Here is a 24270-nt window from a genome sequence, read left to right as displayed (position 1 = left end):
AAACAAGTTCACATACTTACATACACTTTAGTAGTGCACACACACTAGTAAACCTACTTCTGCAATCTGTTTGAGGCTCAAAGATATTATCTGTTCTTGAGCAGCAGCCAGGTTTACTTCCTTAATTTCTACTCAGAAGTGTTTAAAAACCAAGCAAATATCTCAGAAAGTATGTCAGCCTTTCAGTCCGGCCTTACAAGTGACTGTATGCTATTCTTTCAACATCTGTCACTATCTGCTGAACAGTATTTAATGTTCATTGATTTCATTCCATCTCAGTTGGATGAAAGAAAGGATGGAGAGCCAGGGTGTGTTGGCAGCGTTGGATCTGAGTTTGATGAGAGCGACAACAAAGAGAATGATCTAGGTAAGGACAGGAGATTAGTTAAAAATTCTCCTTTCTTTGTGCACATGCAAACTGCTTGATAACATCGCCATGTCCCTTGTCTTTCTTTCTGCAGATCACAAATCTGCCTCCAATTCTCCTTTATATCTGAAAGATCTCATCTCCTTCAGCTTCCAAGTGGCAAGAGGAATGGAGTTTCTGGCCTCTCGCAAGGTCTCACACTTCTCTGTTCTGTTTGTGCAATGCATGTGAACATGTTTGTTTCCTGTATTTTATATCTGTACTCTGTGTTTCCAAATCAGTGTATTCACAGAGATCTGGCAGCCAGAAATATATTGCTGTCTGATAATAAAGTTGTGAAGATCTGTGACTTCGGTCTGGCCAGAGACATCTACAAAGACCCTGACTATGTCCGCAAGGGAGATGTGAGTTTGCATGAGCAATATGGTTCCACAATGAGAAGTGTTACACTTGCTTTTTGCAAAATCACAGGCATTACAATAAAGCACACCACTGATAGCAAATGAATGCAACTAAAAGCATTTGGGGGGATGCGTTTTTTGCACCGTGTTCTAACATTTACAAAAATTTTAGTCCTAATGGTAACACTTTTAGCAAATTAACAAGGAAAAAAGGTAATTTGAGCTTGATAGGTACATTTTGGAATATTTCATATTTCATTTTTAATTATGATTTAGTATTTTAGAATAAATGCTTTTTCAGATTTTAAAACCGGATGCAAGCATTTACTGCAGAGAAAAAAAAAGCTTTTTCAACAAATCTTTTTGTGAATCTTGAGGGGAAAAAAAGTTATGTGGTTAAAACAGAAAATCTGTGCATATTATGCAAATACAATCAACATAACAAGCATGAAAATGTCATAACTGCTTCAGTAAATCCCAATACAAGTCCAGCGTTCATGAAACTTTGAGGTATAATACATCCTATATTTGTTCTTATCACATTAGCTTGCTGTCTGTCTTTTGGAAATATTGAGCAATGAACATCATGCAACATTTTTCCTCAAAAAGCATCTGTGACCCAACAACTTCAGCCAAACTTTAGGTTTCCTTACACAAGTGGTCTTTTGTAACTCTGGCCCTGTGCTTTGATTGGCTGAGCAGGCCCGCCTCCCTCTGAAGTGGATGTCTCCAGAGTCCATCTTTGACAAAGTGTTTACTACCCAGAGTGACGTGTGGTCCTTTGGCATTCTGCTGTGGGAGATCTTTTCTTTGGGTAAGAACACATCTGTTCAAGTATACAGAGGCTGGACAAAATAACAGAAATAACACCCAATCCTAAAGCCCTGCAACCTTCCCTCCTAATCCTAAACATTTCAGATGGTATCAGAGAGTTGTTGATTCAACTCTGGTTAAGTCTTCACATAATCATGTATTACCGTGTGTGTATTTGTCCATCAGGAGCTTCCCCATATCCTGGTCTTCACATAGATGAGGAGTTCTGCCACAGGCTGAAGGGGGGAACAAGGATGCGAGCGCCAGAGTACAGCACACCTGAGATGTGGGTTTATATTTTTTAAAACACTGTAACCTACGGGGAGGAAGAGGTGTAGTGATTACAATGAATCTCTACTTTTATCATTATCCGGAAAGAGATTTACTTTGCAGCCAGATTGCAGAAAAAAAACATACATTAGTGTCTGAAATCTCCCAGAGCAGGACACAGATAATGATATTGATGTGTGTGTTTGTGTGTGTACAGTTACAGCACAATGCTGGCCTGCTGGGAGGCCAGTCCCTCAGACCGACCCACCTTCACTAACCTAGTGGAGACACTGGGAGACCTGCTACAAGCGAGGGTGCAGCAGGTCATGTTTTGCTCAGATTTGTGATTTATATCTTGTATATGATCTACATTAAAAGACAAAGACACAAATATGACAAAACGCGGTCTTATAAATCTCACACTTTGGGTCCTTCTCTTCTACAGGACGGGAAGGATTATATTCCTCTGGGATCTTTCATGACTGGAGACACAAATCACAGCAAGACCTTTAAAGAAAACCCCCTTGCTGTCACAAACCTGAGGTAAGAAAGTTTCACTGTTACTGAAAAGAAACACGAGAGACGAAAATGAAAACAGCATGTAGGTTTGTCTCAAGATGTTACAGCTTGTTTTTATGTGTGGTAGAGAAATTCTGCAATAGGATACAAAAATTTGAAAAAAAAAGAAAGGAAGAAAAGTGACAGGTGTAGATGTGAAAGTGATAGGAAAGGCCAGTGTGATGTAACTGAAACCGCCTTTAGACACAACAGGAAAGAGATTGAGAAAGTTGAAAAATTCACAGTTTATGTTTTGAATCTTAATCCAATCTGTCCAGCTACATGAGGGGTATGGCCACACTTCAGACTTTTGAGGAGTTGCCCTCCAAGGAGCCGGACACCCCTGAGGCAAGAAAACACTTTCACTTCTACTTGCGTGCAAAGACGCAGAAACAATGAATGCACCGCAACTTTGTCAGAATTGCTTTATTACATAGAAGAAAAATAAACCCAATAACCCCCCTGATAAGCTGCTTGTCTGCATCCTTTTTTGCTTCAGGATGAGCAGAGCGACAGTGGCATGGTCCTACCATCGGAGGAGCTGAAGCAGCTTACATGGAATAACGGCACCATGAACAGAAAACTCGGCAGGTTGTGTTCCTTAATCTTTAATCTCTGACCTCTTAACCTTCCTTCTAACTCAGACTCTCTGTGCGTAGCAGGATGCATGGAACCTTTTATCAATTGAATGCAGAGATTACAATCATTGCCTGGTTGCGTTAGAAGAAAAACGATGCAATGGCAAAATACTACTTTTTTTAATCAACTCCCTGTTGTAGAGGAAAACATTTGTCATACAAACATATTAGAAAAAAGATTAGTTCGTGTTTTAAGGGAAATAACACTGAGTCATTCAGAAATAAATTAATGTGCATGCAGTGTGCTCGCTTAAGGCATTATAAATAACATGTTGTTATGTTTTTTTGTGTTCAGGCTCTTCACCTTCAGTAAATGCCGGGACAACCAGGTGCCTTTCCTGCGCAATGATATCACAGGTCTCCGTGACGATGAGCCGTCCATCCTGCCGTGTGACTGGGAGTCCGATGAAGGGAACTCTCCTCCTCCTGACTACAACTCTGCCTTTCTCTACCCGTCCCTCTAGCATCTGCTCTTGTCTACTTCTCTGACAACTTTATACAAGATTTAAGATTTGTATTATCGTGTTCCGTATTTTAATTCACTCGTACATTATTCTGCTTTTCCACTTTGCTGTTTGCATCCTCTACCTCATTATAGTATGCCCCCCCTCCCTCCCTTAAGTCTAAACCTCCCAAATACTTTTCCCATTTTCCTCCTTTAACCCAAACTTATAATTGTCTTGATTGGACACAAAACATCTCTTCCCCTTTCTTCTGTTTCCAGAAACCATATGCTGTCGTACAACAAAGCCTCCTCATTATTATCAAGTATTATCTTCCCAAACACAACCCTTTCCAAGAGCAGCTAAGTATTACCTGACAGTACTTATCCTGTGCAGTTATGTGGAATGTATTTACTGACCTACAACTATTATTAGAGCTTATTGTATTGGTACCTCATGCGCTGAGCTTTGTGAAGAGGAACACTGCTGTATGAAATTATTGTTCCTGTTACACAGCCGCTATATATGCTGGAAGACGTCATTATTCATTGACTTATATCATGTGTTAGACAGGATGTACCTGTCGATATTTATTTCAATGCTGTAACCATTTCACAAATAATTTACTTATTAATCATTTCTGAAATTTGATGTCTGGGTCTGACTTCTTCTGAAAGTAAATTATATTTGATTTTACGTCAAGCATCCTTTGACATAGAGGCCTGTCATTCGGACTCAACAAAAATGAACTCTCATGCTGTTTTTAAGTATGTTTCTAATTTACAGACAATATTGAAGGCATGGCGGTTAGTTCAGTTAAGTGTTTTTCCCCTTTGATGTATTTCTTTTCCCCAAAACATTAGTCAATTCACAGAAAATTGGCAAAGATTTTGATGCTCAATTAATCATTTTTTCCAAAATACTAAACAATCTCTGGTTCCAGCTTGCTGCCTTTCATATGACAGTAATTGAAGATTTCTTGATTTTGGACTCTTAGTCAGACAAAACAAGCTATTTGAAGTATCAACTTAGTCTACCAGGCATTTTTCAAAACTTTTTTGACATTTTATAGATCAAACAACTACTCAAAATACTCTACGCAAAAAATATATTTAACACAGATGCATTAGCTAAAAATATGAGCACTCAGCCAATCTTTTAATACCTGCACCCTGAGGCAGACCCCATTTTAACCTGTGACAAAAGCTTCCTAGTAAAAAGCAAGTTCGTTGGTACAGTGTTGACCCTGGTGAAGAAATTCTAAGAAAATTAATGGAATCATGTTTTCTAAGAACTTCCTCTTCCAGTTAAGACGAGATCTGATAAAGATAAAAGTTATTCACAAAGCATCTTAGCCCTTAAGAGAGCTCCTAAGGTGAAAAGCTGTTAGGAGAAGGGAGGAGGACTTTTAAGAGGCTTAAGAGTTTCTTAAGCAGAGGAGAAAATGGCGGAAAGACAAAGAGGCAGGAGAAATATTCTCCAAACGCTGAATGACAGTGAGTTAATGAAACACTACAGATTAGATTGTGCAGGGATAATATTTGTGGTTTGATCACACAATAACTCAATAACGCTATAATGCCAGTAATGAAAGTGATGACAACGCCTTAGATATTTGTCAGCTAGAAACAAAAACATTTACATCCTAAGCAACGCTGCTACTTATAGACTTGCCAACCACCACAGAAGCTGACTCATTTTTCCACAGTAAATATCAAATAAATTATGTACTAAAATTACCACTGTGGTAAATGAACTTAAAATAAATATAACACCTATCAGCATGTAAACAGATTACTGCACAAGTAGGCATGTGTTTGCAGACATTTGTAGGCTACTTTTAAAATGCAGCTAACAATTTATTCAGCACAGATGTTCATTACATAAAAATAGTATTTATAATTTCACCATCTTAATAGACTAAATTCTGATTAGGCCAGTTTCACTGCCCACTATATGCCCATTAAAGTGCATTTTTATTTTATTTTATTGATAAACCAATCACACCTTTTAAAAGAATGAGTCATACCTTGCAACAGGGTCAACCAAACCTCCTCAATAAGGGTAAAGTTTCTTTCCTAAATCAATCCTAAACTGGGTATCCTTGCTAGAAGTGTTTTAGGCTAAGTTAGGAGCTCTCTGAGACTATTCTCAAAATGTAAACATGCAATCTGTATCTGGATGATGACATCTGATCATGGGCCTCTGTGTCTTGCTTTTTCTAGATTTCTAGTTACCAATCAAACGACCAGGCTTAAATGGGGTCCGAGTGTCATTAGTAGACACGAATAGACGAATGATAGACTAATGATACTGTCATTTTAGTTTATAGCAAGAACTACAGTGCCAATAAAACTTCCACATTTTATATTGTGAGCGCAAACTTCAGGGATTGTGCATAGAGTGCTATTTGCTTGTATTTTTTGTTTTGAAGATTAATCACTGAAGAATGTAACATGTTTTAAAATATTTCAATTATGGAAAAAAAAGCTGTAACATTCACAACTGCAAAAAAAAAAAAAAAAAGAAGAAGAACCTCATCATGTATCAGTTTTGGTATTCTTTATTAAAATACTGCTGTACACACAAATATTGCAAAATTTGAGACAATGAACACAAGAGGGGCATAAAACATACTAAGATGGTGATTGTAGGTGTGTTGATGTGGGGGAAGGAGAGGAGGTTCATCACTAATATTACTGGAGTGTGTGTGTTATGATGTGGAAGATAGTGACATGAGCACTGACATTGTGTGTAGGCTGAGTCGGGGGGGGGCACGTGTGTGTGCATTTGAAGGTGTGTGTGTGTGTGTGTGTGTGTGTGTGTGTGTGTGTGTGTGTGTATGTGTGCGTATCTCCGTGTGTGTCTCGAGGGTTTTCTAAAGCACCACATTCACCAAAATACGTTTTTTGTCTGTTTGTTTTACTAAAACAGAGAAAGTAGTACATGATCTAACAAAACCGGCTCCCTGCAGGTTTGTTGCCCTCAAATACAGACCACTGACATCCACGACTTCAGCCAGGACACGGCCCATGATTACATCTTTTACCTCGACTTGTCTCTTATTTGACAGTGTGGTCAAATACATGTGATGTTGTTTTTCTGCTCACACATTTTTTTGAGAACAAGAAGGAATCAACAATGGTAGTTTGGCACAGTTAGGATTGTTTTTTTTTTTATCTGGGTGAAGCAGATTTGCACCAAATTCATTTGATTTACAAACAGGACAATTGGAGGATCAATTGTGACATGAGATTCAAATGATCATCTGAGTATGGATCTGTGCTTAAGGGCAACATGAAAATCCCTCATGACATGATCTCCACAATGACGTTAACTTCCTAAAACCTCCATCTGAAGACGTCCCGCCCACTCCACTGTAGCTCATCTATCTGACTGGACAGGGGGCGGCCAATGACAGCCAAACACATTCAATCATTGGGCCCCTCCAGCTGTTCGTCATCCTGAGAGAAATCCAAGCCATTCGAGTGAGTGCAACAGCAAGCCCCGCTGCTTTGTCTCCAGCACGTTTGTTTATCATGATCTTAAAAAAGTCAAATAAAACAAAAAAACTGTTGGTGCCCTGGTTCCTATTCTCCTTCGCCCTCCATCCCTTCCCCCTTTCCCTAAACCCCCTCACCCCTGCTGGAATTGGTCCACAGAATAAAGAGTTAAATTGAGGCAAAAATGAATTGCGCTCCCGTATCCCATCATGCATTCCTGCACAACAACTGAGCAAAGAGGAAAACCAGCTAGAAAAATCACAAAAAGCATCACTTTTACTCAAATGTAGAGGGGCCCAGACCCCCTGAGGGTACGTGAGGTTTGGGGTAAAAGGAGGAGGGAGAGCAAGAGAGAGACAGAGGAAGGGGACATTGGGGACGGGCGGGGGACAAAATAAGGACATTCCACAAAGAGGCAGCTGTGGCTCCACCTCAACAGAAGCCCCACCCACGGGCTACACCCAAGTGCTGGACAGCAAAACCAAAAAGACCCATCCTTGAGCAGTTCATGTCACAAAAGTGTCCATTAACCAAAGGTGGTTGCTGCATATGTAACAAACACTTGGTAGACAGCATCGGGAGAAGACACCCCTTCCTCAGTGCCAACAGAAACCACGTTTCATCCCCCAATCCCAAATCCCGGTCCATGCTATCCCACCCTCCCACACATATGAGCCTGATGTTCCACAACCTCCTGAACCAAAATGTCAGAAATCCATTGATTTTTTTTTTTTTTTCCAGTTTTAAGAACTCTTCCCACCCGCCCAAGTGGTTTGTCCTTTCTGAGGGGGAACCAACAACCAAGGCAAAAAGGTGAGCTGGCCCATTTCATAAAACAGGTGCCATCCCGCCCCAATAAAAAGCCTCGAGTGGTGTGTCCCGTCTCCTAGTGCGTCAGAATGAAGGGGTGCATTCTCCAGCCGGAGAGAGATGCAGTCAATACAAAGCTGGATTTTTTTTTTGTTGTTGTTGTTGTTGCTTTGTTTTAATTCTGAGTCAGCTCTGGTATTTTATGTCCTTGTGTGTGTGACTTTAGCTCTCTCTGTACACCCTGTAGGCCACTCACACATATTCATAAAAATAACAAAAATTAACAAAAAAATTAAAATCTTAGTGCATCCTCCTCAGAAAAATAAACCCCAACTGTAGAAATAAACAATAAAAGCAGGAAAAAAGTTCAAAAACTCATGGTTTGTTTGTCATTTTGTTCCCCAAATCTAAAAAAATGTCATCATACTCATCATCACAGCTTCCGTATCCGTCCTTTTTTTTCCTTTTGTTTTTCGATTTTCAGCTGCGGGGTTTAGGAAAACTAAAAAAAATACACTTTAGAAAAAGCCTTCCTGGTGGACAGGGTCAGTGTATGTGACTGAGGTTCACGAAGCCCTGCCCCGCTGCCTTCGCCATGCTGATGTCATCTCCATGAGCCTGGTTCTCCGCTGTAGTGCAATTGTGTGCTCCAGGTCCGGGCAGTCCCATCCCGGGCCCGAAGAGGGCGCTACAGAGAGCCGGAGGCAGCAGCCTGCAGCTCTTGGAAGGTACTGTCGAAGCAGCGCTTCAGGTCCGAGTAGGTCACAACCAGGACGCTCTTCTCATCCCGAGACACCAGGCTTATCTTCTCAGGAACGCCCGCGTCCAGCTGTGTGTGTGTGTGTGTGTGTGCACACAGGTAGATACAGTAAATGTATATTCCATGAACATGAGGTACAGGGGTTTAATATTTTTAAGAAAACAAAAACAACAAATTGAAAATATGGTTGATTTTGGGAAAAACCTAGAATTAAATATTTTTAAAGAATCTTTTATTATTTATATAAGAAGTAGGTGGAGAGGAAGGGACTCATTTTCTTACCACTGACTAATCCGTAATCTGCAACTATTTTGATAATGAATCGTTTAAGCAAAAATACCAAACATGTTTAGTAACAGCTTCACAAATAGGATGATTTTATGATTAATTTAATTATTTCATGCATCTTATATTGAGTTTTGGACAATGTTGGGCTTTGGGAAATTGTAAAAAATTTAGATTTTTTTTTAGTTTTTTCTGATATTTTTAGACAATTTATTGAGAAACATGATTGGCAGATTAATGGATGATAAAAAATTCCAGTAGTTGCCGCCCTAATTCTAAGCAAGTTGGTAAGGGGCGGATATGAGCAAGTAAGGCTTCATGTCTCTAAACTACCGTTTACCCAGATAACGTAATGAATCTGAGATAAGCCTATATATTAACAAAAACATATCCATCACGGACTTATGAAGTGTGAAAGTCAGTTTTAATTAGCTACAGGCTTGATAAGTGAGAGGAGGAACAACAAAGGTGAGAAAAAACAAGTCTACCAGAAGTTCAAGTTGGTTGTCAGGTTATTTTTCAATTTTGCTTTTTGACGGAAACAAACTAGTTCAAAAGTGCTGAGAGATCTCATTTTCCCTGCAGCTCCTGCATACGATCAGATACTAACCAAATTCAAAACATGACTAATGGAGATAAGCCAATTATCAGTCTTACTCTTACTCTCTAATGGCAAACGCACGCATGATTGTTTTCGCCAGTGACGCGCAGTATGATGCTTGAAATGAAAAAAAATGAACATGGAAGGAAATATCAATAGTACTGACTTTGTTGAGGCAGGAGACAATGTGGCTGAGGTCGATCCAGGGCGTCCCAGCTTCTGTCACCTGGTGAAACAGGTGATCCCGGAAAAGCTTCAACAGGTAACGGTCGCCCGTTTCTGACCACGTGGGGTCCTTCTGAAACCTGATTCACAAAAAAACAAAGTTACAAGAGTAATACAAGAACCACACATTACAAGCACAGCAAGGCGTCTTCATACAAGTGCTACTTACTCTGGCCTCTCGTTGATGGTGCCCAGTTTGGCCAATAGGCGGAAGAGACGGCCATTTTGCACCTCCTGCAAATAAACAATGGCTTTAGTCCTCAACCCGACAAATTTTCAGTTTTGGGGGGAAATTGGGTGCAAGTATCCCTTAAGCAGAATTGGTATTTTTTGGTGGGAGGAAGTGATGGAACTTAGACCAGCTGAAGTTGAATTGTAGGACTTAAAAAAGAGAAACGAATCATTTTCTAAACAGATTTAAAATGTCACATACTTGAGGTGACAAACTTTGAAATTGGCACATATGACAGAAATCTTCCATTAGGAGCTGCAAGATGCAGTAAACTTCAGCTTGTAAAAGTATAAAACACATTCACTCCGAGCGGTTAACACTGCCTTAGCAGTACAGAGAGAGAGCAATGCTATAGCTTGATACAGCAGGTTGAGTGCTAAATATGAATAAAAGAAAAGAACTGAATAATGAACAAACAATTCTCATAAACGTGCAATGACTTAATTCCCCCTCAAAAATAACAAGACTACGCAAGCCTGCAAGGAACATTGTCAGAAACTGAAACCCACTTGACTTTCAGTCCATACATGGTGCTGGACCATGGTTTCTAACAGGTTCCAGAGGACACTTCCTCCATACAGAAAGTCAGTCAGAAGAAGTTGAATTTCATCAGACAACTGAGGACAACTCTCAACACTGCTAAAGCTCCTAAACAGTAAAACCAACTGCAGACTCATCTGTGAGGAAAACACTCACAGGTTATGATGAAAACGTGATATTTTTCACTCCATGTCAGATTATAGCTCACCTTTCATCTCTGCAGATATAATTTACTCCTGCCTCTCCTTTCTCTTCCTGCTGTCTGCCTGTCTCACCCTGTCAATCCTTTTCTGCACTGTTGGACAAAGTGAAAATTATTGAACACCAATCAACCAATCATGTTGGCTTCCTCCAGGAACAAATCCTTCAAACTTTCCTGCCACATTGGTCCCAAACCTCCGATTTGCTCTCCAAAAAGAATTCGTTCTATCAGTTATGATAAGATTTTCCTCAAAAACCTGATTGCTGAGATATGGAGACATGGCATCACTAGACAAAGCCTGTTAAATTCCAGGCAGATTGAGATAAATCATGTTTTCACATAATATATAAACCACACCTGTTGTTCAGTCTGGTGAGTTTCCCCTCATGGATGGAGAAGGTGACAGCTTATTCAGCTTTGGTATCGTCTTCATAAAATAATTTTCATAATAGTCACAAATATACAAATTATAAGAAGTAAAATTAGCTGCTCCAGACTAATTTCTTGTGGAGAAAAGGTTTACCAACACTGGACGTCTAAAGACAATTTATGATTTTTTTACTTTTCGGTTTAGATGGTGTCTTTTTGTAACTCTTAAAAGTGCATCTCAAGTCACCTCCACACTGGCTCCGACGCTTGAGGTTTGTTGCATGATAAAATATTTTAAGATTGTTCAAGAGTTAGAGGAGACTAAAGCACGAGTTATTTTTATGTATCAACAAACCTCTTGAATTGCAATTATTTGCATCTGCATGTACTTAATCTTTTTTTTTACATTTCAGATAATAGGATGTCCCAAACTGTTCAAATTCATCCATTCTGAAAAATAATAAAAAGTTATCACGATAATGAGGAATCTTTCTACAAAGGAAGGACTCTGTATGTATATATGTATATATGTATGTATGTATGTCCTCCATGTATCTCTGAAATTGTTCATCCAATCAACTCCATGCTTGGCAGGTATATGGCTGGAGACCCAAAGGAGTGCAGTGTCGAATTTGGTGCAATTTGGACATGAGATGCGTTTAATATTAATAAGCTTTGAATAAATCAGTGAGCCACTCTGCTCTGTGCAGGGGCAGGGCGCAGCTTCAGGGCTCTGCCAACTGACTCTAGCATGTCAGGGAGAGACCAGAGTCGCGGCGTGACAAGAGTCAGAGAAAAGTGCTCTAAAAAGAGAAAAGTAGACAGCGAAAACAGAGCTTTTAATCAATAATGGACACTCTTACCCCGTGTCTAGACAGAGAGCATAGTGTTAGCAGCGGTGAGTGACTACACAGGAGGCGTTCAGGTACATTGTTGAGCGTAGGTCACCTGCGTTTTGGATGCACTCAGAGCCCAGTACACAATGACTGTAGTTACACACTGATATGTGAAAACGAACTAAATGGGTTTTATGTCTATAAGAAAAGCAAAGCGACAGTGGGCAAGTAATGTAATCTGTGTATCTGCGTAATGCCTTTACAAATTCATCACCAACCACCAAAACCTTAAAAGCAGCACCAAAGCGAGCAGCTTGACACAACAGTGGTGTTGCAATGACGCAGCCACTATGGCACACCATTGCCATTTCATTGCATGTGTAATCCTACCCATGCTACAGCCCTTCAGGTTCAGCTTGGTTTTTGGTTCCTCTAGGTTGCACAAGACATTTTCTGCTTCAGAAACAATGTGTTTAAATAGTCAAAACATTTGTCAACAAAAGGCCTGCCAGGTAAACCCACAGCACTGCAACTATTCCCTGCATGCACATACACATGTAACACATAATGCAGAGACGGGCTGATAAACAGGAAATGCTACCACTCTCCCCACCAGCAGAGACAACAGCTAAGCTACCTATTTTTTAAAAAACCCCATTTATTATTACAGAGTGGTATTTCCTTGCTGTAATCAGAACTTCTCTCAACTTTCGTCTTCCATTTAAACTGCATTTAAAAAGATAAAGCCACCACTAGGCAAAAAATGAAATCCCCATTTGCAGTTAGAGGTGACAACATCAACCATCTTACTACTCTGTTTTGCGCATGTAAACGGAGTAAAAGGAGTAAAGGGGAAGTTGAGGCATGAACGAGAAGATGAGGTTACGGTCGCTTGTTTCACACATTCACACTCTTAAAGGTGGGGAAACAAAATTTGAGACGAGACTGAGAAGCGTACAATATACCATACAACATCCTGTGTGTACACAACTTCTGTTAGGAAACGCAACCAATGCCCCATATCTGACCACCACCCAAGAATATCAGCCTGAAAAGACCACAACCAAATAATGCTTTATCACGTGTGCTTTCGGTTTGTCATCCTGTGAAACGTGAACTCCCTTTGTGTGTTTGCATATATATTTGAACATATATTATTTGAATACCTTGGCCAGGTCCTCCTCAATGACATCATTCCTCATCTGCGATGCATCCAGTTGTGTGTAAAATCGGGCTCCGATCATCGGCATAATGTCATTGACACTGCGCAGGCGAGACTGTTCAGTCAGCAGATACCTGTACATTCACAAAAAAAAAAATCAAGTTTGCCTTCAGATGGGTCAGAAAGATTAGATACACCCACACTCTTCCATTGTCCTAGACAATGTGACATTTATTTTGATGCTGATACTGAAGGACTCCTTTCATAGGTATTTAAGTTCTACTCATGTACAAAAGGCAATAATTAAAGTTTGACAGTTTCAGCTGTTATTTTGATAAATTAATTATAGACTAAGGTTGATAGCCAAAATCCTTTCAAAAATAAAGGTTTGCAGCATTTTAAGTGCAAAGCCTTAAACTACATCAATCAAAGTGTGTTTACAGGTCTTGGGGAATACTACTGCAAATGTGGGAAAAAATGTATACGAAGTGTTTTGTGGGTCCAAAGGGAGCTGATTGAAGTCGGATCACTCGAGTCAACATTGGTTGGGGCAGCAGACTACGAGTTTGAAAATGAAAAAAGTCCTGGAGTGCAGCATTACAAAGACGTGAGGTTACCAGACCTCTGCAGCCTCATCTCTGCCTGAGGCTACATCAGCTGCTACTAGAATAAAAACACTCAAACCTCTGACCGAGCTGCCGGTGGTCAAAGTCCATTGTGGGTAATTTAGGTCAGAACAACGATAAAAACATTTGATTTCTGATGTGGTCACAACATGACAGAACCAGTTCTGAGAGAGAAAAATGTAGTTAAAAAGTATTAAAGTTAAGGTAGTGGTTTGATCCCTCTGATTGATATATTATTATATATGACATCATGAGATTATTCATACTGAAGTATCAGTGTGTAAGCAGTATGTTACTGTTGTAGCAGCTGGATTTGGAGCTAGTTTGAACTACTTTATATACAGTTAGACCATAAATCAGCTGTCAACAGGTGTCCTGACTACTTGCAGGAAACAGAAGGGTTGTTTTCCTTTTCCACTGCAAACTGTTTCAGTAATTGTAATGTGTTATGTTACAGCCAATGAGCCATTGTTGGATGACCAAAATGTTATTTTCTACCTTTTTTTTCTTTTCTGCTGTACGGAAATCATACCAAATTGTGACCCTAAAACCAAGGTACATACTGAACCATTAATTTTGTGTATCGTTACATCCTTTGTATTTAGATGTTTAAGTGTAAGAGCATTCGTCTTGTTCTGACACAAAAGGCCAATTCTCAGCTTTATCTAAAGGTGAGAAGTCGAAGTCTACTGGACTGACTGCAAGTACCGCAAGTTTCCGTTGTCATAGCATTTAGCTAACCTATGACTAAGAATGTTATCAGACATATTCTCTGCTCCTCCCAAAACTTCATCAGATCATACAGATATTATATACATTGCACCCACAACATTTCCTTCCACAAACTTTTATTAGCAGCAGATATAAAATCACTGTATAAAAATCAACTGCTGACGCAACTACCATCGTCAGCAGCACCAACTATAACCTACATAAATGGAATGTATGGCCAAATTAGGAAATCAATTCTTGATTTACAAAAACTTGTACATGCTTTTATCTGTACTTAGCTTGATTATTGCAGGTATCAGCCAGGGCTCCTCCACCATCTCCAGTTAGTAAAAAATGCTGCTGCTCGAATTATTACAGGGACAAAGAGGCCTGATCACATCACTGTTAGATTTTGTATTGATTTTAAAAATCATATTGCTCACTTTTAAGACCTTAAATGGCCTTGCACCTATGTGCATCTCTGATTTTTTGACCCGTTATATGCCCTCTTGGCCATTAAGATCCAGGGATGGAGCCCTGCTGGTTACTCCCAGGTCACGGTTGGTGACTAAGGGTGATAGGGCTTTTGCTATTAGAGCCCCCACACTATGGGACTCTACCTACTGAACTCAGACACACAAAGCTGAAACTATACCCTCCACGTCCGTGAGTACGAGAGGGTCCGCATGACGTAAATTTTGTCATCAGAGGGTATACATGTAGGCTCTGTATGGACATCCGCATACCTCCAATTTATTGGAAGACAGTGTTGTGACCGCGTGGACAACGATCTACTGCGCATGTGTGGAACGCGTCCTCCAAGCGTACCCCAGAAAGCAGTATAAACAGAGCTACTACGTGTCTGTGGTGTCTGCAGCTGTCCGTGTACGCGTCTGCTCGGGAGTATAAACGAGGCTTCAGTCTCTAGCTTCTTTTAAATCTCTTCTTAAAATTTTTCTCTTTGTGAAAGCTTTTGGAAATGTTTGATGTGTTTTTATTTATTGGATCGTATTCATTTTATTATCGAAACTTTATCTCTGCTCATGTCCTTTGGCCTTATTCTCATTTTAACTGCCTTGTCTGGTTTTATTTCCTTTTTGTAAAGCACTTTGTAACATTGTTGAGGAAAGTGCTACATAAAGTTCATTATTATATGTCAATTTAAATTCTGGGAAATAGACATTAATCAGATGTGCAGTACTGACTGTTGTAGACATGAAAACTAAAAATATACTAAATATCATGTGTACCCTAAAAATAGGGTACACGATACATATATATATATAAAAAATGTTTAGAGTCCCACTTGAGACTCACGCTGTTGATTTATATTAAAATTAGTTGTAAAACTGGGGATTTATGGAGCACCTTGGTAGCTGAATTGTTACTGCGATGCCACATAACCACAACTTCCCTGGTTTGATTCTAGCCAGGGACCTTGGTTGCACATCATACCCATTTCTCTCTTCCCATGTTTCCTGTCTACTTCTTCACCGCCCACTATCAAATTAAGGCAAAAATGTGCCTTCATTTCTCACAGATGTCAACTTGTGCCGACATCTGAGAGGCACAGGATAAGTTGTGGCAAAGTTACAGCCTTTGGCACAGTATGACTGTCATGCAAGCATCGGACTGATGTGGTTAGAGGATAAAATAAAATAAAGTTTCTGGTTGCCAGCAGGCGAAGAGAAGATAACAATATGAGAAGATGAGAGACTGACGCAGTTGATCAGCAAAAAGAGGACATGGGGAAGTTAACAGATCATTTCAATAAGCTACAGATATGAGGTCTTTGCCAGATTTGGCCCCAGCCAGGTCTTAGGTGCTTTTTAGACAAACTGCGTTTCAGGCTGTGTCCAACTTTAAGAGAAGCCTTAATATGCAAAATTTTGATTAAATACAACAGGTCCCAAAGATAGTGTCTGAACACATGCTGTTTCATGCCGCGCCCCCTCCCTTTCTTACAGAATGAGGTTCTTGAGGTCTGAAGAGTAGTTGATGGACACCAGCTCCATTGCCTTCTGCAGATTCTCCCTTTGAATGCCAGCCAGGGAGTTACATGCCAGCGCTAGTACCACCTTGCCCAGCGACACTAGGTCTGCTTGCTACAAAACAAAAGAAACATATCACCCAAACACTCATATCAAAACTGGCAAGTAGATAAGATATGACATTATTCCATAACACATTCTGTTATGTACATTAACCACAGTCTACATCATAGAAAATACCTGGTACTGTGGCATGAGGGCAAGATGATTGGTCTGACTGTTGTCAAATGTTAAGACATCGAACACTCCAACACAGTTCACCCGTAACCTACAGAGATAGGAGACCATTATCGTCAATTCTTTGTGCTCATTTCTGTATTGAGTATGCACAACCACATGGTTGTGAAAAAAAGGAAGCCTTGACTGAAAATACTCTTCCGCTTTTAATGCATTTACAGTTAACAGTCATATCTACACTCTCAGAGGTGGAAATTGAAATCCATACTGTTCCTTAACACTACATTGCATATGACAGGCTCTAAAAACAAAATTGATCTACCCAGTGCAGAATAATTAAATGTCTGCTGAGCTATTTGTGTATGTGTGTGTGCACCTGGTCTTGCAAGTAATGAGAATCTTGCTGGGGTCCATGACACGGCAGGCCAGGCCGGCCGTGTGGATGGTGCGCAGGGCGGAGCTGAGCTGGACAATGTAGGCCCAGATCAGAGACTCTGGGAGCAGACCTGCATGCTGCCGTGGCGGGGGAGGTTCATGTTGTCCTGCACACAGAGAGACACAGGCTTTATCACACCAACGCAGCCTGAAGGGCTAGAACTGAACTGAACCTCAAACTGTCATCCACTTCCTTGCCAATCTTATCTTGTCAGTAAGAAACATCATTTCAGTCAATCTAACCTTAGCATGATGAGAGAAACATTTCTGAAATTGCAACAGGCGGCAAAAAGTCATTAGTAAGAATCATAAATATGAAAACTGGAATAAATTTTCTCACTGTGCACCATTAACATATTAACTATTTGTGTAAGGCAACTTTGTCTTACTCGTTATTATCTGTAACTCTGACTACAAACAGTAGTTAGGGTGTGTCAAGCACAAAGCCACACTTTCACACCAAGACAGAGTTGGTGAACGTTTGTTTCCTTACATGCGATTCCAGTAGGAAATACAGTTGCACTTGATGATCTGATGATTTGGGTAAAGTATGTTTCCCTGTGCAAAGGCATCACAGAAATTCTTATTTCTTTACAACTCATACAATTGTGTAGACATCAGTGCTTGATTTAACAGACTAGACAAAGCTCAGGATCTGAATGGTTTTGCTTCCTCTGTCTGCATTCCACTACATAGACCCTAGAGCACCTGCCTTAGGATCAGTTTCAGCCACAGTTTCCCCATGTATCTGGCGCACAAACATGTATATCAACTGTCAAACCAGGATATCTTACAGATCCAAACCTGAGCCCTCTTTGAACCCCAACAACATCCACCAGGGTAGTTTCAGTCCTTTTTTTGAGATGCTTGTCAACCGAGTGGTTTTGTATATGTATATACAACCAAGGCGAACTTGAGCACAACCACACGCAATGCAAAATGTGAAAAGGCACACCCATGTACACCTAGGCAGATGACCTCATTAGCAAACATCTAAACAAACTCAAAAACGTGTGAACCAGAGCGGCGTATCTGAGGTGATGCTGGGTCTATTTGTGTGAGGGCATGGACGGAAGACCAACTCACCCCACTTCCTCTTGGTAAAGTACGAATCTGCTGCTGGGTCATTGAAGTGTCTGCTGAACATAGTCTCTGCACCCGCATGGAAGTCATAGGAGAACACCAATGCTGGGGCAAAAAGAGGTGGAGAGGAGAGGACAAGAGTCAAAGACAGCAAACTACACAACCAACAACAGTTTAGTTACACACATTTCTTTTCATTCTTTTATTGTCACTCTGTCCTGCATTGTGAACATTTTTTATTTTCTATCATGAGACAAGCAACTGGAAGTTTGTTGTACTAAAACCTGGTTTCTATTAGGCAAAGGGACATTTTGAAAGCAAAACTTGACTGGAAAAATAGCCACTTTAAATGGAGCTTGAATGCAACAAGTACAGGACAACACCTACAACATTTAATCTTTTAGTACTTTAATATCAAGAATGTTAACTAATTGTAAAAAAATATAAAATGAAATTAAGCAACAAAAAAGGGTCTTGCATCTACAGCCACTACTAAAAAGACACATGGACCATATCCAAAGGACACAAACAAGAAATTCACACATGGGTTGTGTACAAAACAACTGCTTATACACACTCACAGTGGTCTCCAAAGGCCTTTGTGGTGAAGACCTCCCTCAGCGTGACAGAGTTTGAGTGCTGAATCTTCTTCCACATGTCCACCAGCATCATGCACTTGGTGTTAACAAGGCGGAAACCTGGACATGTTTTGAAGAAACACAATACAAATATAGGCGATAGGAAATGAATACAGGTGTCTTACAATATCGCTACATCCTGCTCACTGCGTTTGAATATAACCACAGTGAGAGGTCATACTGCTGAACCAATAAGACTTGTTATGAGGCTTGTTTATGGTTGCTGCACAACAGTAACAGATTATTTTCCTTTTAAAAAAGGGTCCAATGTTGATTTCCTGACAGTAGGAAAGGTGAAGACTTGTCTGATTTATGTTAAATGAACAATTCATCCAAAAGGTTCACACAAATGTACTTATCTCCAATGCAGTTACACTTGCTCTGGCTATGTATTTTGGAAATACAGTATGTATCAGTCTGCTGGCAATTCAATACAAATCACTCCACTAGGATCACTAAAATGACATTAGACAAAACTATTAAGTGTGCTTTGGACACATGTAATCATCTCAGCCAACTGGATGTCTTATCACTTATATGACGAGTTCTTCTCATCAATACATCACTTACCGTGTATCCTCCTCAGGCAGTAAGGCAGGTCATCTTTGCTGTTGACCGCCTTGTAGCAGGAGGTGATGTAGCTGAAGTTGCTGGTCTTCTGCATGCGGTTTGGTGGGGGGAGTGGTTCGAGGGGGAACAGGCTGTGGTAGCTGTCCACCTCAGACGGTACATCTGCCAAAGACAGAAGCGGTTTCAGAAGCAAAAAATAAATATGAATACACGCGCTACTGCACAAACAAACTAAAGATCCGCCAACTTTAAGTTGGCTTTATGTATGAACAATAAAGTCTGACAAAAAAAGCACTAAAGTCTGGATTTACATTTTCATATAGGATTTGTTTTTACACTTACACAATAATATAAACTGACGTGTTGCATGACAAAAAACCACGTCAGTTACTGGAAGCGAGACCCACAGAGACCACAAAGACAATATATATTTCAACATCCCTCCACACTAACATGAGGAAATAAACTCCTTCCACATTTGTTTAAGCAAGAAATATAGGTTTGTTTACTTGTGAACACAAACAATAGAATAGAAACCCTTCTGTTCGACACAAAGCACGTTTTCTCATTCTGCTGCACACACAGGTGAATAATCAAATCAACAACTTTTTTGATGCGACATGGGTTCAATTACAACAGAGCAGACCCTTTACCTGGGTTCTCTGAGTGGTCGATCTGGGCCATGGTTATCAGATGTCTGTTTATCAACTCCTGGGGGAGAAACAAGAGGACATCAAATCAGACATTACCACCACAGAACAAGACTCTGATGAAAGGACATTGAGTGAAGGAGGAGGGAAAATACCTGTCGGAGTTCGTCGGCCATGAAGAAGGACGGGGCATTGGCTTTCGGCTGCATGTAAGCCACATGGGGCGCAGTGGGGGGATAGATATGGTAGGTAGGAAACACCTGTGATGAAACCAGAAAAACACAGCTTCCTATTTATTAAGAAATGAAAACCAGTGTGATGAAGTACATGTATTATTATTCAACTAAAAATCTCGAAAAACGAAACTATTAGATCATCACATTGCCATATGAAGCCAAATTATTACCCCCAGTTGGCCACAAAGGCAAATATTTCAGATTGTGTACAGATGCACTGCTCTGCGAAAATGAGAGAAGCTCGCAGGCTGTAGCATAGTGTAGTGTGCAGGCATTATGGACCTAACTCTCTTGCCTCCCAAACAAAAAAGGGGTTCATATAAAGTTTCATGATAATATCTGCATGTAATGCCATAGTATGAGCTACAAAAAGACAGACTTAAATGCAGTATTCTTGTGCACAATCATTTTCTGTCAACTATCAAATTAAATCGCCAACTCTTTGGATTGTTGGTGTAATCGTTTTGAGTCATTTTTAAGAAGAAAATTTCAAAATTCTCTGATTCCGGCTTTTAAAATGTGAAATTTTCTAATTTCTTTAGACTTTTATGACGGCAAACTGAATATCTTTGGGTTGTGGACTATTGGTTGGGACAAAACTAGACATTTGAGGACATTACCTGGGGCTTTGGGAAACAGTGATTTTTCACCATTTTCTGACATTTTATCGACCAAACAACTAATTGATTATTCAAGAAAATAATTGTTAGATGCAGCCCTACTGCAAAAGTCAAAGTCAAGTGCGGTGGTGCATCTTTGTGTAGCTGGTTAGGATTTAAATTTTCGTGTGTGTTCCCAAATGAAGTCTGCAGATATTTTCTGAACATACCATCCCAGCCATTGGTGCCGGGGTGTTGTCCGTGTAGAAGTAGGTGGTCCCCCCTACGGTTTCTTTCTGGATAATGTGAGTGCCCGGGTCAGAAGCGGTGGTGGGCACCATGTAGTTGGCAGGGTTTGGGGTGTGGCTGCGCCGACGAGGAGCAGGTGAGGTGTGGGGTGTAATTTTTGGGGAGTGGAGAGGAGAAGATCCAGCAGACAAAGACATGCCTAAAATTGGAGACGAGGGGACATTTTGCTTCAAAATGGGCATGACGCAATCACTAGCTTCTAACAAATAAAATGCATGAAAGCAGCACAGCAGCAAAAGAGTTCTTGCTTTTGTTTCAACAGTAGCACATGTGGTGCTTCACACAAAAGGGAATTCCCAAACTTGCTGAACTATACAATTTCAGGAGCTAAAGATGGAAAACAAAACTGAGCCATGTAGAAAGTAGAACAAAGCAAATATAACGAGGTGATTTCTCCATTCGTAGTGCTCTGGAAACACTCACCTGGGGCCAGCGCAGCAGCTGTGGAGCTGCTGAGGGCTGGATGTGGGAAAATAGGCGAGGGGAAGGCCTGGACAGTGGACTGAGCCATGGTGGCCATTCGTGGAGCTCCCTTAGGGATGAACTCACTTGCTGCCGGATTAGGAGCCTGGTGACACAGAGAGAAACATGCAAGAGTTACATGAAATCTACCACTCCTGTTAGAGACAACAGAGATGAAGATGGCAATTGATTGTTGATGGAAATTATTAAATGAATCCTCGTTGGACTGCAAGTACAGGCTTATACAAAAGCACAGAACTAAACTTTAAAAGCACTTTAACATAATTCAGATGTCTTGAACGTGATGCTTGTGTGCTCACCTTTCTCCTTTGGGAAATGCTAAGAGCACCAAAATCACTGAACAGTGAAGATGTCGGGGAGTTCACTGGATCTGTGAAGGACCACAAAGTGTAAGGAGTCGAGAAGCGATATGTTCAATATTCATTGGACGAGTGCTGACCACTTCTCCACGGAGCAGTGTAGGGGTCTTACCATGAGTGCTGTGGCTGAAGTTCTTGGCACCATCGTTGAGGAGACTGGGAGAGCTGCTGCTGGTAGTCATTCGCTAAAGAGGGGAGCATCAAGAACAGATGTATTGCAGGAAGCTCTTTGATATGCATTTATATGCATCAATAAATTGTCATCCAATATTACATATTATCATTAAACACAAGTATACACAAAAATGCAAATTATAGGTTTTAAACTAACTAAACTTTTAAGTGATTAATGTAGCACTTCAGTTTGCGTGGGAACCAACAACTATAATGAGAACAACATGTGTGAATAACCTCAATTTACAGAGCTGTCGTTGTCACACCACATATTTAGACAGACTCTTGTACCTGCATCATTGAGTATTTAGACTCTGCTGGGCTTCCAAACCCGTTGACCCCAATAAAGCTGCTGCTGAAGTAAGAGTTGGTGAGATTGGCATCGCTCAGGGTTGCACCCTCCATCCCTGGAACTGTGGATGACAGAGACCAAAGTTTAGCATTTACTAACTGCGGAAATATAATTGAAAAGATCATGTACTTGAGCAGACATCAAAAAGTAAAGTATGCATGCCTGCACAACAGAGTGTTTGCTTAGCCAACCACAGAGCTAATTAGACAGGATGTAAACAGTTCCACATCTGCAGAGAGAGACGATGCAAAAACATGCTGCAGGGCAATATCCACTATCAACACCATTTAATAATTAACTACTTTTTTAAGCGACAATCACTGGTTTGTGAGATTTCCAATTTGCAGCTTAAGTAGGTTGCAATTAACACATGTGATGTAAGTGGATGTTAGCTACTTGCTATTTGTTTACGTTGTGAAAACAAGACAACACGAAGTAAAAACAATGCCCCGTGTAGCCATTAGCTCAGTTAGCACACGTTGTACTAACGTGTAACAACAACGCTACAGTTCACATAAACAACATTTAACTAGAGAGACGCCAAAAGCAACACGATAGCCACTTTCTGAAAGCCACTTTCTGAAAGCAAAACCAGATGCATTAAAGTTAGTTGGCTAGTTTAGCTAGCTCAGTTAGCTTAGCTACACTCTCAGCTGTCATGCAAGCAGCAGGCCTCCACCAACAGCATGGCTGAACTTATGTGTTGATTTCAAACATAACTAACGCTAACCTGAAGAAAAAGCTACCCACATGACAGTGATGGAGGACAATACGTGCTATAGTACCAAGTAGACGGACTTAAATCATGTATGGTTGGTAAATGTGACCCACGTTGTTTTTAGTAGAGAAGAGGCCTCGCTGGATCCTCGGGCTAAATTTTAACAAAGCCCAGCAAGGCCCTAAAAAGTAGAGTCAAGAGTGGTTCACCCCGTGTGAGGCCTTGGTGTAAGTGTAACTCACTGGTTAAAAGCTGCCCCTCCAGAGATGTCCCTGCAGGCCCCAAGGTTTCACTCTTCTTGGACACACCGGTGCCCGCACCGCCCGGGCAGGCCGCCGCGGGGCCGCTGAGAGAGTAGCCCGCAGGCGTCCCGCCACCTCCGGCCATGGACAGCGGGACGGGGCTGCCGCCGCCGCCGTGCAGCGGCATGCTCGCCATGGACGGATCCTCGTGCAGGAACTGACACTCGTCTCCATAAAAGCAGGTTTTGTCTTTCGCATAGTATCGGCAAAACTTCACCTTGACATTGGGTATCCCGGCACCCCCGAGCGGAGCGGCTGAAGCTGGGAGTCCACTGTTCATGGCACCGCTGCTGCCGCCGCCGCTGCTGCCGGAAGACACTCAAACATAGAGAGACGCAGATAGCTGGCGAGCTAGCCAGCTAGCCTGCAAACAGTTTCCCCCTTCAAGGAGCGGATTAATACAACTTCTGCTGGTGAAGAACACTTAAGACGCTACAGTACTCACATTATAAGGCTAAGATACATTTTGGCTTGAGAAAATATCAATTTGCATGCGATGGATCCTGGTCGTCGTTGTCGCTCTCCATGCAGCTGCCAACAGTAGCCTGTTGTTGTTTTTGCTCGCAGCCAGGCTGCCGTGCTGTGCTAGGGACCAGCTAGCATAGCTGTGCATTGTGGGTATAGAGGTTACCTGCTGAAAATGTTCAAGCTGCACGTTGAAATTTCAGCACAGATCGTATAAACGAATAATGAAGCTGGAGCGGAGGTCTGTTGAGCCAAGTGTGCAGGATCAGTGCTCCTCAGTCTGAGCCAACCCAGCCGCCTGCTGGGTTAAAATAAAG

General features: G+C 41.0%; 2 protein-coding genes across 4 annotated transcripts in view; one reads left to right on the top strand and one right to left on the bottom strand.

Moving 5' to 3' along the window:
* Positions 1-5487, top strand: part of flt1 (fms related receptor tyrosine kinase 1) — a 34431-nt gene extending 28944 nt beyond the window's left edge. For both annotated transcript variants that reach the window (XM_067578374.1, XM_067578375.1), the window contains 10 exons: positions 280-367; positions 462-559; positions 649-771; positions 1471-1582; positions 1768-1867; positions 2069-2174; positions 2297-2394; positions 2688-2757; positions 2909-3000; positions 3343-5487. In XM_067578374.1, coding sequence (XP_067434475.1) covers positions 280-367; positions 462-559; positions 649-771; positions 1471-1582; positions 1768-1867; positions 2069-2174; positions 2297-2394; positions 2688-2757; positions 2909-3000; positions 3343-3511 — 1056 coding nt within the window. In that variant the 3' untranslated portion in view covers positions 3512-5487. The remainder of the gene's footprint in view (positions 1-279; positions 368-461; positions 560-648; positions 772-1470; positions 1583-1767; positions 1868-2068; positions 2175-2296; positions 2395-2687; positions 2758-2908; positions 3001-3342) is intronic.
* Positions 5488-6037: 550 nt separating this feature from the next.
* pan3 (poly(A) specific ribonuclease subunit PAN3) lies at positions 6038-24250 on the bottom strand. Of its 2 annotated transcripts, none has more exons than XM_067578381.1 (18): positions 23429-24244; positions 22408-22529; positions 22055-22127; positions 21883-21953; positions 21524-21668; positions 21022-21239; positions 20112-20216; positions 19960-20017; positions 19307-19468; positions 18680-18796; positions 18102-18203; positions 16957-17122; positions 16584-16671; positions 16318-16457; positions 13020-13149; positions 9844-9908; positions 9616-9754; positions 6038-8632 (listed from the first exon to the last, which is right to left on the bottom strand). In XM_067578381.1, exons 1-18 carry the CDS (start codon positions 23766-23768, stop codon positions 8492-8494), a joined length of 2382 nt encoding a protein of 793 aa, XP_067434482.1. In that variant the 5' UTR covers positions 23769-24244; the 3' UTR covers positions 6038-8491. The 2 variants fall into 2 exon arrangements, 1 of the variants encoding a protein (XP_067434482.1); XR_010925192.1 differs by lacking the exon at positions 6038-8632 and adding an exon at positions 10655-10741 and having other exon boundaries at positions 9710-9754; positions 23429-24250.
* Between the last annotated feature and the right edge of the window lie 20 nt (positions 24251-24270).

The sequence above is a fragment of the Thunnus thynnus genome, chromosome 21 (assembly GCF_963924715.1).
Source record: "Thunnus thynnus chromosome 21, fThuThy2.1, whole genome shotgun sequence".
Lineage (NCBI taxonomy): Eukaryota > Metazoa > Chordata > Actinopteri > Scombriformes > Scombridae > Thunnus > Thunnus thynnus.
This window is presented reverse-complemented; position numbering and strand designations above follow the sequence as displayed.